This window comes from Columba livia, chromosome 4 (genome assembly GCF_036013475.1).
Source record: "Columba livia isolate bColLiv1 breed racing homer chromosome 4, bColLiv1.pat.W.v2, whole genome shotgun sequence".
NCBI classification, from domain to species: domain Eukaryota; kingdom Metazoa; phylum Chordata; class Aves; order Columbiformes; family Columbidae; genus Columba; species Columba livia.
The window spans coordinates 73,668,492-73,682,120 of NC_088605.1; the positions used below are offsets into that span (position 1 = coordinate 73,668,492).

Below are 13,629 nucleotides of genomic sequence, written 5' to 3' on the forward strand. Positions count from 1 at the left end.
GTACACTTGAAACTGAGCTTTATCATAAACCCCATTAAAGACTCCTTTAGGGACAGCTCCATCATTTTAGTACCTTTAATACAAATGGATCACGTCTTGCATAAAGGAGGCACTTTGAAGGAGTGTTTGAAATGCAGAATTTCTGACAGAGAAGGCAGACCTTGTGCGAGCACACATTTATACAAGTTCTTGAAGGGTGTGATGTTTTAGCATTTAATGACCCTGCACAGAACACTGGTACAGAAAGGAGAAAATCTCTTCCTCCTCTGCCACTCATACAGCTGTGGTGTTGCCACTTCTTTTGCTGCTCTTTCTCTCTCTCTTTCTCTGTAACCCCACAGGGAATTCTTACTCCCCTGAGGACTGTCCAACACAAAGGCAAACGAGAGATGCTTTCCAGGATTGCAGATGACTTGAACACATATGTTAATACACTCATTTTCCTGGAACCCTACTGCTCTTCAAAGATAGAAGTGATGAATTACTGTGTATATTTTGAGGCTATTCCTTAAGTAAATGGCAAAACACATGCAACGATTTTAAAACAGTGAGCAGTATGCCAAGTACAGAAGTACTTCTGTTGTAATAATAAGCAATTTCAATAATCCAGCTGTAATGGGAAGTTCCTGGAATGTTGCTAAACTAAATTCTGCTTGGCTCAGAGCCATGCAAATATTTCTTTTCCACATTCCCATCAATTACAGAAGTACAGTAAGTGTTTTTGTTCTTAAGTGCACTATTACAGGGGACACAAATAAGCCATTTTTCTTCCAGCGGTTGGAGCTAAAATTTCTAAAATACCATATGACACATTTGGCAGACTTGAAGCATGCTCCAGTTCTTACTTGTGTTGCATTAGAAGCCACGCCATTTGAATCAACTGAAAATACACAGTACAACTGCACATCTAACCACGGTAGCAGAGTTGTTTTCATTTCAGTGCCGGTCTAAGTATTCAGAAACATATCACCCTCACAAATGCCACGTTCTGTCACTGATGAAGTCAACCAAAACATAAAAAGGACTACAGAAGCGCAATGCACTCTCTCAACACATCTGCACCGTAGCCTGCCTGTACCACGCGTGCTTAAGCTGCCTCTTAGAAAGGCCCCAAACTACAACACGAGGTTGAGTACGAACGCATTTCTAAAGATAAAAATAAAACTACTCATTTTCTGAAGCCCCCAGTGCACAGCAAAGACCCGTCTGAAGTGCAGGGGGGTGAGTTTCTATAACACTAGCGTAAAATCTTTGTTGAATGCTGAAGTGTGGCAATGATGAGAGTTCTGAGTCACTTTTAAATTGAGTTTTAAAGAAGTCTTTATCTCTTACTCTAGATGGTTGACCTAGACTACCTACAGTATAACAATTGTTTGGGTGCTGAAAAACTCCGATGTCTATTATGACAGTGCACAAAAAGTGGATGTACCCCATTTTGACCCCTCTTACTGAGACAGTGGGAGTATGATAATATTTTCAGACAGAAAGACTCCAACATACTAGGCTTTACGAGAGAAGATACTATGAAATCTCAGTAGTACAACATCATAATCCCCTAGTTATAGATGACATCTGAAAAAGCATATGGACTTACTGACAATTCTGCGATTAATTTTCTTAGTTCCCTGTGTCCGTGCTTCTCAGCGATACTTGCTGGATCATCTCCATATTTGTTTGTTATTTTGCAAGCCCACGTGGCCTCAGGACAACTGAGCAGAAATGTTGCAAGGTTCTTTAATCCAAATCTGGCTGCACAGTGAAGGAGAGTAGGAAATTCTTCCAAATGACTATCTGTATATGGAAACAAAGATTTCATACAGAACAGGTTTGCTTTTATAGAACACCTTCCAACTTCTTTTACAAAAGTACTTTGAATATTAGTGCTATGGAATCACAATGATCACAATTCCAATACAGAACTAGCATACAAGGAACAATTCCTCCAACTAACTGTTGCACAATTCACATACACATTTCCATAAAGGAGCCTTAAGTGTAACTAAGAAATCTCATTTTCTCTGAGAAAGGGATTTTAAAGCACTTTAGTTCTATTGAGGAATAAGTTTTCTTGCAAGGAAAAGAAGACTCCACAGCCCAAACATGCTTTTGTTTAGGTGTACATTATCTAATGCTCTAGGAATATTTTTAATTTGAGACATTGGAATGGGACATTTTTATAGGATTTGGGTGCCATATTTTCTTATTAAGAGACTTTCCTGAAAATTCACATGATTACCAGAGACATGCAAAAATTTGCTTATCCCTGCAATGAAAAAAATCAGATAATTTAAAGATTAATGTAACAGATAATGTTTTTTAGGATTTATCTGAAATTATATTAATTTCTACCACAGACTTTACTTTTTTGCCTTAGAGGACTGGGACAAAGCTAATCTGAAGTCAGTTTATTATTTCAGCATAGTCTAAGTCCATACGTTACATATACCAACAAAAAACAAAAACAAGAGATCAAGCTTAGATAATACTTCCCTCTGCCTTCACACCCTACCTTCTAATCACCTGTGGTTTGTTGCGTAGCAAGTTGTCTATATAAATATATATATATATATAAATATTTTATATATATATATATATATATATATATATATATATATATATATATATATATGTATATATATCTCAGCATGCAGTGTCTCTCTTTTCCCCAGGCACCATCAAATTCTTGCACCCTCAGGGTCTTTTGGGGCTGTCTTTACTACCCACTGCAGAAGTGCTTTCTCCAGTTTGTTTTGAACCTGGCTCCGGCGAGGTTCAATTGATAGTCCCTAATTCATCTTATTCACCATCCCTGTCTGCTCTCTCTGCACTTGTAGGGATTTAGTCACTCCCAGACTTACTCTCTTGAAGGGTTCCAGTCTGCTCAATTGTACCTTACAGAGAATCAACTCCATCACCCCCACTGCTCTTTTCTGAACCTCTTCCAGCTTTAATGTAACTATTTTGAGATGACAGGAGAAGAGCTGCACATGATACTCATTTTGTGGGTGAGCCATGTAATTTATGCGCTGTCATAATTATGTCCTGTTTTGTTCTCTATTCCTTTTCTAATAGTTTCTAGTATTTCATTTGCTTTTTGATCTGCTGCCTAGCAACAAGTTGATGTTATCATGGAACTGGGTGATCTTATTCCTCAGTGCTAACAGCCTGCTCAAAACCTCTTATTTTGTATGACAACACGGGACTGCTTTTTCCACTTGCATCACTTCGTTTTTACCTACAAGGAATATCAGCTGACATTTTACTGCATAATTACTAAATGTCATAAGGCCTTTCTCTCATATTTTCCCAATTGGCCCTCCTCCTCCTTACCCTGAATGCTTTGTATCACCAGCCTAAGTTTTTTCCAGCTATCTGCGTCCTGGTTTTAGCCAGTTATTCATCCATGCCCAGTCCATTACCAACCTGACCAGGTTTGCTGACTCTTACAAAAAACCCTACAAGAAATCTATAAAGCCAGACTTCACAATATAGAAAATTTATTTTACAATGTTTATTAATTTGTCCGGTAGAGACAACACATTAACCCACTTCTAGTTCTCCAGGTCCCCAGAGAAACCGGGTTCTGGCATCACAGTTACACCTTCCAGCACCACACAACTGAAGAATTGTACACTACTGTTAGAAATCCAGCTATTTTACTTACTAATTTCTTCAGAGTTCTTAATGAATACTAGTTAGTCCTGGTAATTTCTTTGTGCTCAACCCGCCCATTTTTGCTATAACATTATGATGCCTTCAACTCTGGATGGTGTCTTTGCCTGTGTCTCCCAACTAGGACCACAGCCTGGGAATCTCCACAGTTTCGCTCAGCTTGAGCTAATATTTTAAAAAACATCTACAAATCATCAAATTGCATTTCTTAAGCTTTTGTCTTTTGCTATTTTTTGAGATGTCCAGCAATTAAATAGGCATTGAGCGGTAATTTTAAAAAAGAGTAAATTATAAAAAAAAAATCTAATCAATAGTCTGCATCCTGTTAGCAGACTCTAAAAGGTCAAATATAGTCAGTAAAAAGAGCCTTGATAAACTATTAATAACTTGCTCTAAAAGAATTTCCACTCCATGCTAACAAAACCTGAAACAACTGGTTACAATCCAAAAGGAAAATCTATTCTATATTACCAGTGGTCTGGATGCTATGATTTCTTCATCAATATAAAGAGTCAGTGGTATTTGGAAGGCTGTTCTAAGTTATATCTGAGTTTTCAAACTTACACAAAACAGAAGTATCCTGGAACCAACTCCAAAATCCCTTCAGCTCCTTCACTGTTTTTTCGGGTCACCACCCAGCCTCTCCTAAACTAAGTTTGATATTCAAGAGGACTGCGACACTTACTAACTTTGAACATGACAGGAGAGTACATCATTAACAAATTCAATACCTCAGGAGCCATGGAGGATGGTAAAAATCAATAAGTCACTTTCCCAAGACAAACTTTTTAAAAAATATTATTCCTTGCAGTAAGCAGAAAAAAGGGCTGTCTTCAGCTACAAAAACTTGAACAGCAGAACTGGTAGTGAGATCTTTTAAAAAGACGTAAGTGAAACAAATGTTTTTAACACCAAATAAAGGATATTAAAGCACTTTCACCAAGAACGGGAGACAGAAATAGTTTCATTTGTTTCTTATTTGCAGAATGAGTCTTCAGATAAATCTGCTTTCATAACCATTTGGGCTACACGAGCTTTGCTATAAAAGCACACAGCCTCAAAATACTGGTTCAAGTTACAGCTATAGCTGAAGAAGCCATTGAGGATGGCGCTATTGCTACATACCAACCTGTCGGTCAGCAAATTAGTGCAACAAAAGCTCATATATATATATATATATATATATATATATATATATATATATATATGCAGATACAATCAGCACCGGTTTTATTCAATAGCAGAGGGATTTTCTTTTTGTACGAGATCCAATGAGATCGTAGATTGAAAGGCAATTTCCAAAAAGGTTAATCTTAAACATGCACCAACGCTAGCTTCATTATTACATCTCTGAACAGAAAAGGTACAAGGACTACATCATTTTATTGGGAGTGTATTAAATTTAAAGACTGAACTTAATTATTGAAGTCTTAATTCCAGGATTCAAATCTTGCTTAAGACATAAGCCTACTGACAATCATTATACATTATTTCATCTTTTCATGGCATCCACTTCAAACGGGAAAGTTCTGTTCACAGAGAAATTCAAATGACTTTTCACAGTATGAATTTCTACCCCTGCTTAAAACAGGCGCGACAGACAAGAGTGGCACCAAAAGACCCAAATTCCATAAGGACAAACAACATAGGTTGCATCAGGATTACAAAATCATTGTGACCTTTCAATTTCATTCAAGAGATCCCTCTGCAACATCTATTAATACAGAGAAATTTAAATACTACAGTGAAATCCATTTCTATAATAAACATGGCTTTATTAGCTATAAATAAACAAATAACTGACCCTTGCAATGAAAGTCTTTTAGTAGTAAAAAAATGATGGCATAATGGCAATTTTAACAGGAATTGAAAGCTCTGGGAAAACAAAAAAACATCACATACCATTATTGGTCAACTGTTACAAGTATATTAACTTATACCATTATAGGTACACTTGTATTACAAGTCATACAGAGTAAAATTGGCTGCTTGAAATATTCTGTATTGCTAATTATGTAGTTTGCACTTTCTATGACCAGATATTTAGCCACGAGCCTTCCATGAAATTAAACACAGTTCCTCATCAATAACGTAACTATGAACACACTCTTCTTCCCAGCAAAGATTTAGCAAAATATAGTATTAACAAAACACTGGATTTTTGCCAGGCCATGCAACATAACACATAGTGTCACTGTCAGCTTGTGGATGTGATCATAAAACACAATACACAGCCAGATTCAAAAGCTGCAAGCCCTTCCCTTCAGACATTACTGAACTTCTTGGTGCTTCTACTCAGCTCAAAATGAGCAGAATCCAAAGACTTATTTTGTCACGGAAAGAAATCTGAACCACACAGGCCTCACACAGTAGAGTGGTTACTTGGACACTTTCTAGAAAAAATGCACATCAGATGAGCACACACATGGCTTGTCGGGCATCCTCTCGTAGGGATGCATTAGGAGCAAAGAGCTGTCTGAAAATAGCAGACTCCAGTCACACAAGTCCTACCACCTGGTGATCACAGATAACAAAACTTACCCTCATGCTCTCCTCAGACAAGTGTCCCTACTCCTAAATGGATAACCCAAAACTCTGACAAGAAACACAGGCTTCTAACTCGTCAGTCAACCTGTGGAGACTGTTTAAGGAATTCAGACATCATTGAACCACATCATACTATCCCCAGAACCTTACTCTGGACTTCAGCTGCTTTCTTTTGGGCATGATAATATTCCATTTCCAGCCTAGGCTGGGTACTAACAATGGTGGGATTAGAAGCAGACTTTGTTTTTCCCTTTCCCCTTGAGGAACTAACAGTAGGCATGAGAATGATCCAGTTGCTGCTGCAGAGTTAAAGATTCAGCAACGAACAGTGTAGGAGGATACGGCTTAAAGCCACAAGTGCTTTTCTTGCATTCCAGTTCAGCCACTAACAGTTTCAGACATCAAATTTTACCAGCTAGTCTCACGATGGTTCATATATATATATCACACAGTGTGGAGGGAGTCACACAAACACCAGAAACTTGTGGGGAAAGCAGGTACATGGCTTTGCCTACTGGTCCTAGGCTTTGAGATTCCATTTCATTTAACTATCACAACACTTTTGGCCCATAAGAGTGTCTTCAGGCTCAAGTAAAACAGATGTGCACCGTTTTTCTTTAGTTATGTAGTCCACCAGCTGGGATTAGGAGGCCACTGACTCATCACCTTTTGCCTCCACCCACTAAATGCCTCATAACTACAGCTTTTCCAGGTATCAATATATTGTGCTATATTGACAAAATACAGAAAATAAGTGAGGACCATCAGACAACAATACTGAGCTCCACCAATTCAAGGCAGGTTTTAACACTCATTTGCAAAGCCTTTCCAGGCAACACAACTGTACTGACAGAAAGTAGGATGTAGCCTTCATGTGTCAAACTTTTCAAGTCTTGCTGATAGAAAACTCTGAACTACTGAACTGCTTGAAGCCACGCTGGTATATTCGCTTTCTTGGTAAATGCTATACTAGCAGTTAAAACAGCTGCTACTCCTTCAGCAGCCTCAGTAAAACTTCCAAGCCTATTCTGCATGTGGCTGTGGTACCAGGAGTCATTCTTTGCCCTGTCTAAGCTAACAACTTTGCCACCCATGCAGTTAGGGGGGAAAAAGATGTTGTTGGACTTGACCTCTCAGAAATTCCTCCTCTGAATATTTAATGAAAAAATATAGTAAGATTAAAGACCTCAAAAGAGACAACTGAAGCCTACTAGTCTTTCTTTTAGCCTTCATTCTGAGAAGAGGCACACCACGGGCTAAATCCCTCCCAAATCACCTGACAAAGGTGAAGTTCTCTCTTTCCAACAGATTCTACAGCAAAAGTCAATGATAACTAAAAGTACTATTGTCAAAATAACCACGTAAGAATAACCCACTGCAAGATCCATTTGCCTGTGTGTTTTTAAAATTATAATTGTTCGCTTAATTGCCAATTAACAAAATTCAGTAAGTGCTTAAGACAAATTAGATGTTCTACTGTAAAGAAATTTCCACCATACTGTGTTTAACAGGAGTTTTGTATTATACACAGTAGGAAGATGCTGTAATTATTTGAAAGCACACATGCTTCAGGCAGAAAATACCATTCTTGAACTTATAAGTTCGTCACACTGAATTGGGGAAAATTGCTGGAGCTTTTATCAGCTGTGAAACTGGAACAACTGATACATTTCAGCTAAATGTACAGAACTGAACAGAAGTAGTGGTTATTAGAGTAGCTATAATAGAAGTTACCTTTTCCTTTTACTCAGTAGCAGTCATTTAATGAAAATGTTAACAGAGAACAGCTGCCACCTATAGCAACTCCACTAAGAACTAGTTAGCTGGTGGTCACATGCAGGAAGGAAAGGTTAAAGTGCCCAAGTGGCAGGCTGTAAGAGCACAAAGGTAACTTCTTCAACTTTTAACTAACTTTAAGGCCAGTGCTTGCTTTTAATTAAAGTTTTAATAGACATACACAAAGTTAAGAGGGAAGTGCTGTTTTGTATGTTCTGCCCTGTCATAATACCTTCTCTGCAGAGCGTTCCGGAACACTTCAGCTATAAAACAGAGCATAAAAATCCAATATTATGGTATTGTAGCACTGTCTTAGCTGGCAAGAACTTCTCATAAAATTGCAGTAAGCAAACAGAACAGCCTACAGTGATCTTTCTGCAAATCTTGTAAGACATCCTTTTTTATTTCCCAAATTATTGATACAGGACATAACTTTTTTTCCCCAGCAATTTAAATAGACACTTAAAAAGACTTCTACAGTGTTAGAATTGATTAAACCAAAGAAATACTTAAAGCCCTATCAATTTCTTCTCTCCCAGTCTACCTCTTCTTCCATTTGTTTCCTAGCAGTTGAAAACTCAGACTCTTATTTCTTCTCTTATTACAGACGTTTCAGCTTGAAAGAAAGAATTTGAGAAATCAGGATAGGGCTTGTTATATTACTAGGAGTCTTAGGTGACTAAAAGCAGTATTTTTTTTTTCAATAGAGGAAAATGAAACAGGCTTTCCTCAAGTAAATTGCCACCTTTTGGACAGGAATCAATGCCAAAGAGCACACCTACCTTTGGGTAGAAGCATTATTATTAAGCTAGAGCTGTTAGACCCAGACTGGAAAGCCAGAAGATTAATTACAGTCCATTAGATGCTGGATGCACAAAAGTCCTCACTCTAGCTTTTGGAGGAAAATTACAGATTCAAAGCTTTATGAACTAAGCATTTGATCCCAAGTCTAATCAGAGGCTCTCTTGAGTTCAATAGGCTTTGAAGCCTTTTGAAGCAAAGGTTAAGTGGGCATGAATCCTATAGAATCATATACAGGTAGTCACTTAGAAGACACAAATATTTGTATTTGAGTTATTGACATGCCTCTATTTCAACCAAATATGTCTCAACGTAAAGTGTATGTGTTCGCCCTGGATTTCTGCCATAAGTTAGCCTATTTTGACCACTGAGGAAAGGCATCACATACAGAATTATGAAATCAGGGCCTGTTCAGAGATACAAGAATAATGAATCTCGGTGCTATAGAGCTTTTCATCCAATAGCTTCATATCCTTCCAAAGCGTGTTTAATTAGTTTTAGTTCTTTGAAATTTTCTCTTTGGAAGAAAAAAATGGGACTTGGAATAAAATGCTTTAAAAATGGCTCAACGAAGAGATGTCAAACCTCTATTAGACCTGACATGTCTAATGCCTGATTGGAAAGCATCACAGACACAGGTTTACATACCTTTCAGGCAGAAGGGGGGGCCTAGGCCTCCTACATTCTGAGTGCTTCAAGCTCTGCAATCATATCTTTTTTTCTTGAAGAATCTAGGCATCTAACTTCATACTTTCTTGTTGCACCATATATCAAACCAGTTCATTTTAATAAGGTTCCTACTTGGCTCAAGCTCACAACAAGTCAACTTGCTTTTGAACTACAAATGTCTTTTGGGGAGGGACTGCAGCTTGGTAAGCATTATTCTCAATATCTAAAAACATGCCCAGATCTAACTGGTTATTAGAGAAACAGAAAATCTTTCGTTCATCAGAACTAACAATTCACATTAGGAATGAGTGTCTAATGTGTTCTATACACCCCCATTTTGCAGTAGAGGAAAATATCAAGGGCGGGTGGGTCACTTAACAGCCTACTTGTTTGCTTCCACTAACCTAGACTCGTATTTAAACTCATTTTCAGATAACAATTGGAATAATGTTTATCTAGTACAGAGGGGCAAACCTAATAATCAAAGTAACCTTATGAAAAGGAAAAGAAGTACAATTATGACAATTATGACCACAGTAGCGCCACCTCCAAAACTTATTATATTTGGCTATGAGAAGTGTCTTGTTGCACCTGAATGTAGTGAGCTTATTTTGTCTCTAAACTGTAGCCCAGGTACACAAAACAGGAGTCGGCCAACAACTCAAATACTTCTTTCTTAAGTATTTCAGAAGGGAAACACATTTTCTTGGCTTTTATTTTTCCGCAAAAGTTTCTTAGAAAAGCTGAGGTCTAACACACATGTAGAATAACACTGTAATGATGCTTTCAAAACACAAACTAAATAATCACACTCTTGGTTTACTGCAGACCAATCTGAATCCTTAATCAGTGGTTAATGCACTCAACCAGGACCCTCCATTTGGTAGTAACAGTAGCAGCTGTTGATAAATTATTGAGTTGTGCATATACTGTGCCTATTTCAGAGATAAATCCTACTTTAACACAATAGGATGTGTTTAAAAACAAAAAAAATCCACTTTTGGCCAGGAGTAATGGAAACCGTATAAGTGCATAAGTGCTAAAATGAATGGAGAAGTTTCATGCTGTTCTAAGTTCAAAAGCCATCCATTCTCTTCATATAGAGAAATCTTTCTGATTTTCTTTTTATGTCACCAAATTTTGAGAAAATGAAGTTGAAGTTGTATTGCAGAACAACTAGTAAAAAATATATATCACGTACCAGCATCCCCTCATGCCTTTTATTGCTCATTTTCACCATAAGTATAAATTTGCTCGGCTGTGAAGCTGTCAATTTGCAGTTGATCCAAAGCTGATCAAACATCCAGACAAGTATAAATACATAGTACCGAGTCACAAAGCAATGATTTACAGAATTATTTCCCCCATTTTTCCTGTTTATGTTTTGTTTATTGTGGATTCCTGCATTTCACTAGTGGCTTTAAATATTTAAAGATTGTCTTGTTAACACTTATAAGTAATAACCATAGCATCAGTAATAAAAATCAATGCATACAAGAAGTGACTCACTAGCTTGTTGATGGTGCTCTTCTTCACTTTGGAATGGACTGAATTGGTAAGTAGATATTTTGCTTTTCAATAACAAAGTAAGAACATTGTCCAGCTTCTCTACAGAAGAAAATTTAAAAGCCTGTTGAAAAGAAAAAAGAAAATAGTGCATTTGTTACATATGTATTTTTTAACTTGATCCTCAGAGTGCTGGTGAATCAAATTATTTAAAACAGTATTATTACAAACTCACTCTTGATAAGAGCAGCATAGCTTCTGAAAGCTACAGAAGTGATATTCTAATGCAGAAGGATCATTATAACATGATGGAATTGAAGAGAAACAGGTATTACGAAATTCAGCCATGAAAAAACTTCTAGACTAAGGGTAAGAACGAAGTATTTGTATTTATATGCTCTCAACTTAACTATAACAATGCAGTGTAATAAGCAAGAACTGTTCTGACAGATGTGAGGTGCCAATAAATCCATGTCTTACTATGGCAGTAATTCAGGATGAGTTTACAGTAGCTTTCTGTTACCCAAACCCTTCACAGTAAGATTGCGTACTTTGCTAGGTAGGAAACGGCTTCAGTTCCATCAGCCAAAACCTAATATTGATGACAGGCCAAGAAACTGATAGCAATCAGTTAGATTACTATTTTAAATACACACTTTTTAGACTGCCACGAAGTGGGTTTTTTTTGTTTCTGCACAGAAGGCCAAGATCTATTGCTAATGACTGTCAAGGTAGCCATAATTAATTGTTTCTTTGCTTGGTGAGACAAGAGAAGCTCAAGCACAGAGACTTGAAGAGTCAGGATATTTTACACCAAGCTGCTCTGCTCAGAGGGCAGCAGCCCTGTGTTCATTTTGCCTTCCCACAGCTGAACCATTTCTGGTTAAGACAATTGTGGGATCACTAACAGGGAACATCTGCAGACACATAAAGCACATACACTTAAAATGGAACTCTGTGACTGCCTCAGTGAGGAGAAAAGGACAGAGGGGGGTCTGCTGATGTAACATGAAGTTTAATTCCCCAGGCTGTTGGAAATGAATAACAAAATAAGTGTGACGTGATCAGAAGATGTTAAATACACAAGGCAGGATACAATTTTCACCTGAGTCTTACAGGAATGACCCAGAATTCGAAGACAAATTAGTGCACTTAAGGATCTACCAATTATAAAATGAGATTTTTTATTTTTCCCATAGTTAACAGTATTTATTATGATACATTAAAACCGTAATATTTAGTAACTTGTAACCTGTTTATTTCCATGATTCACCCTTTCTGTACTGTCACATTCTATTTGTTACTCAATAATTGACTACTTAATTTAGTCCACAATAACCAAAACAACAAGCATTGAAAAAAAGTACTCCTAGAAAAAAGGAAGCTTGTTCTAAATACCAGACTTACAGTTTGAATTGAGAAAGGATACGCAAAACCTCCCAAATATCTATTAAAAAAACCTCTATTAACATGAACATCAACATCAAATTTAAAAATCATTAGAGAAATAATATTAAATTTCAGTTAGGAAACCATACTATTCTGTCTTTCTTGAAGTCTTCTTAGATATGGTATCATCACAGGTACTACATTAACAGAGTCCAATCCAGCGCAGGACAAAAATAACAACATGGGAACTAGCTCGGATGAGTATATATGTGGAAATTGTGCCATGAAGAAAGAAGCTCAAAACCTCTGGTATTCACTAAAGCAACTGTGTAGCAGAAATTCCACTGTATAGAAAATAAACATATAGGTGGGCTTCTAGACAAATTAAATCTGAAGTAACATTTTAAATTTCCATTTAAAATGGCAGGGATACCCCCTACGCATCCTGCTACCCATCTACCCTTCTCTGTTAAAAATAACATGAAAACAAGACAAACACAAACAAAAAAACACCACAAAAACCACCTCAACACCACCTGCCCTGAAATGCCTGAAGAGTGATTGTAGAGAGAATCCATTTCAGACTGCTTGGATATCAAAGCCAAATAAAACCCCACAGCCTCTTTTCAGCAAGCACTCAAGGTAATCTTGCCTATAAAGCTCCTCTGGTTTTTAATGGGGGCCGAGGGAGGAACCCTTTCTTCTCCCTTTTACTCAGGCAGAAATCTGGGGGAGAAGTACCTTAAAGAGCATAGAGCTCTTACTTTACACTCAGACAACCAAACTTACATGGGAGAAAACGATGTTTAACAGTCTGAGATGGAGCAAGGTATTGAAATGAGAAGAGCACACAACTTCAGTAACTTGCAGCAAAATTTTCAAGGCCATAAACAACTGCTCAGCTTAACCACATCAGGCTAGCTCATTTTTACAAGCTTCTGAGACAGAAGTTAGACTGTCTGATCTCCCAATGGGAACAGATTAAATTAAAGCTAAATTTCTTATGCTTTATCAGGCCTGCCTTCTGACAACAAGCCTATCCATTTCTATAATTTCCAAGCCAGGCACAATATACTTGTTATACAGAGTTATTGGTGCAATTTGGTTCAAGGTTTCCACCTCATTTTTTTTTTTTCCTCTTATTCCAGGGATCTAAAATCTGAAGTCTCAAGCAATGATTTAACAAGCTATCTCATTAACTAAACCATAACAAGTAGTTTTATTCTGCTACTTTACAAAGACACAGCAGGAAAACTTAGTTATTTTTAA

At 37.2% G+C, this 13,629-nt stretch overlaps 1 protein-coding gene across 3 annotated transcripts in view; it reads right to left on the minus strand.

Annotated features, from left to right (window-relative positions):
• Positions 1 to 13,629, minus strand: part of BANK1 (B cell scaffold protein with ankyrin repeats 1) — a 128,222-nt gene that overhangs the window by 75,275 nt on the left and 39,318 nt on the right. For all 3 annotated transcript variants that reach the window (XM_065062843.1, XM_021283050.2, XM_065062844.1), the window contains 2 exons: positions 10,975 to 11,095; positions 1,595 to 1,791 (listed from right to left, as the gene is read on the minus strand). In XM_065062843.1, the coding sequence (XP_064918915.1) occupies positions 1,595 to 1,791; positions 10,975 to 11,095 (318 nt within the window). The remainder of the gene's footprint in view (positions 1 to 1,594; positions 1,792 to 10,974; positions 11,096 to 13,629) is intronic.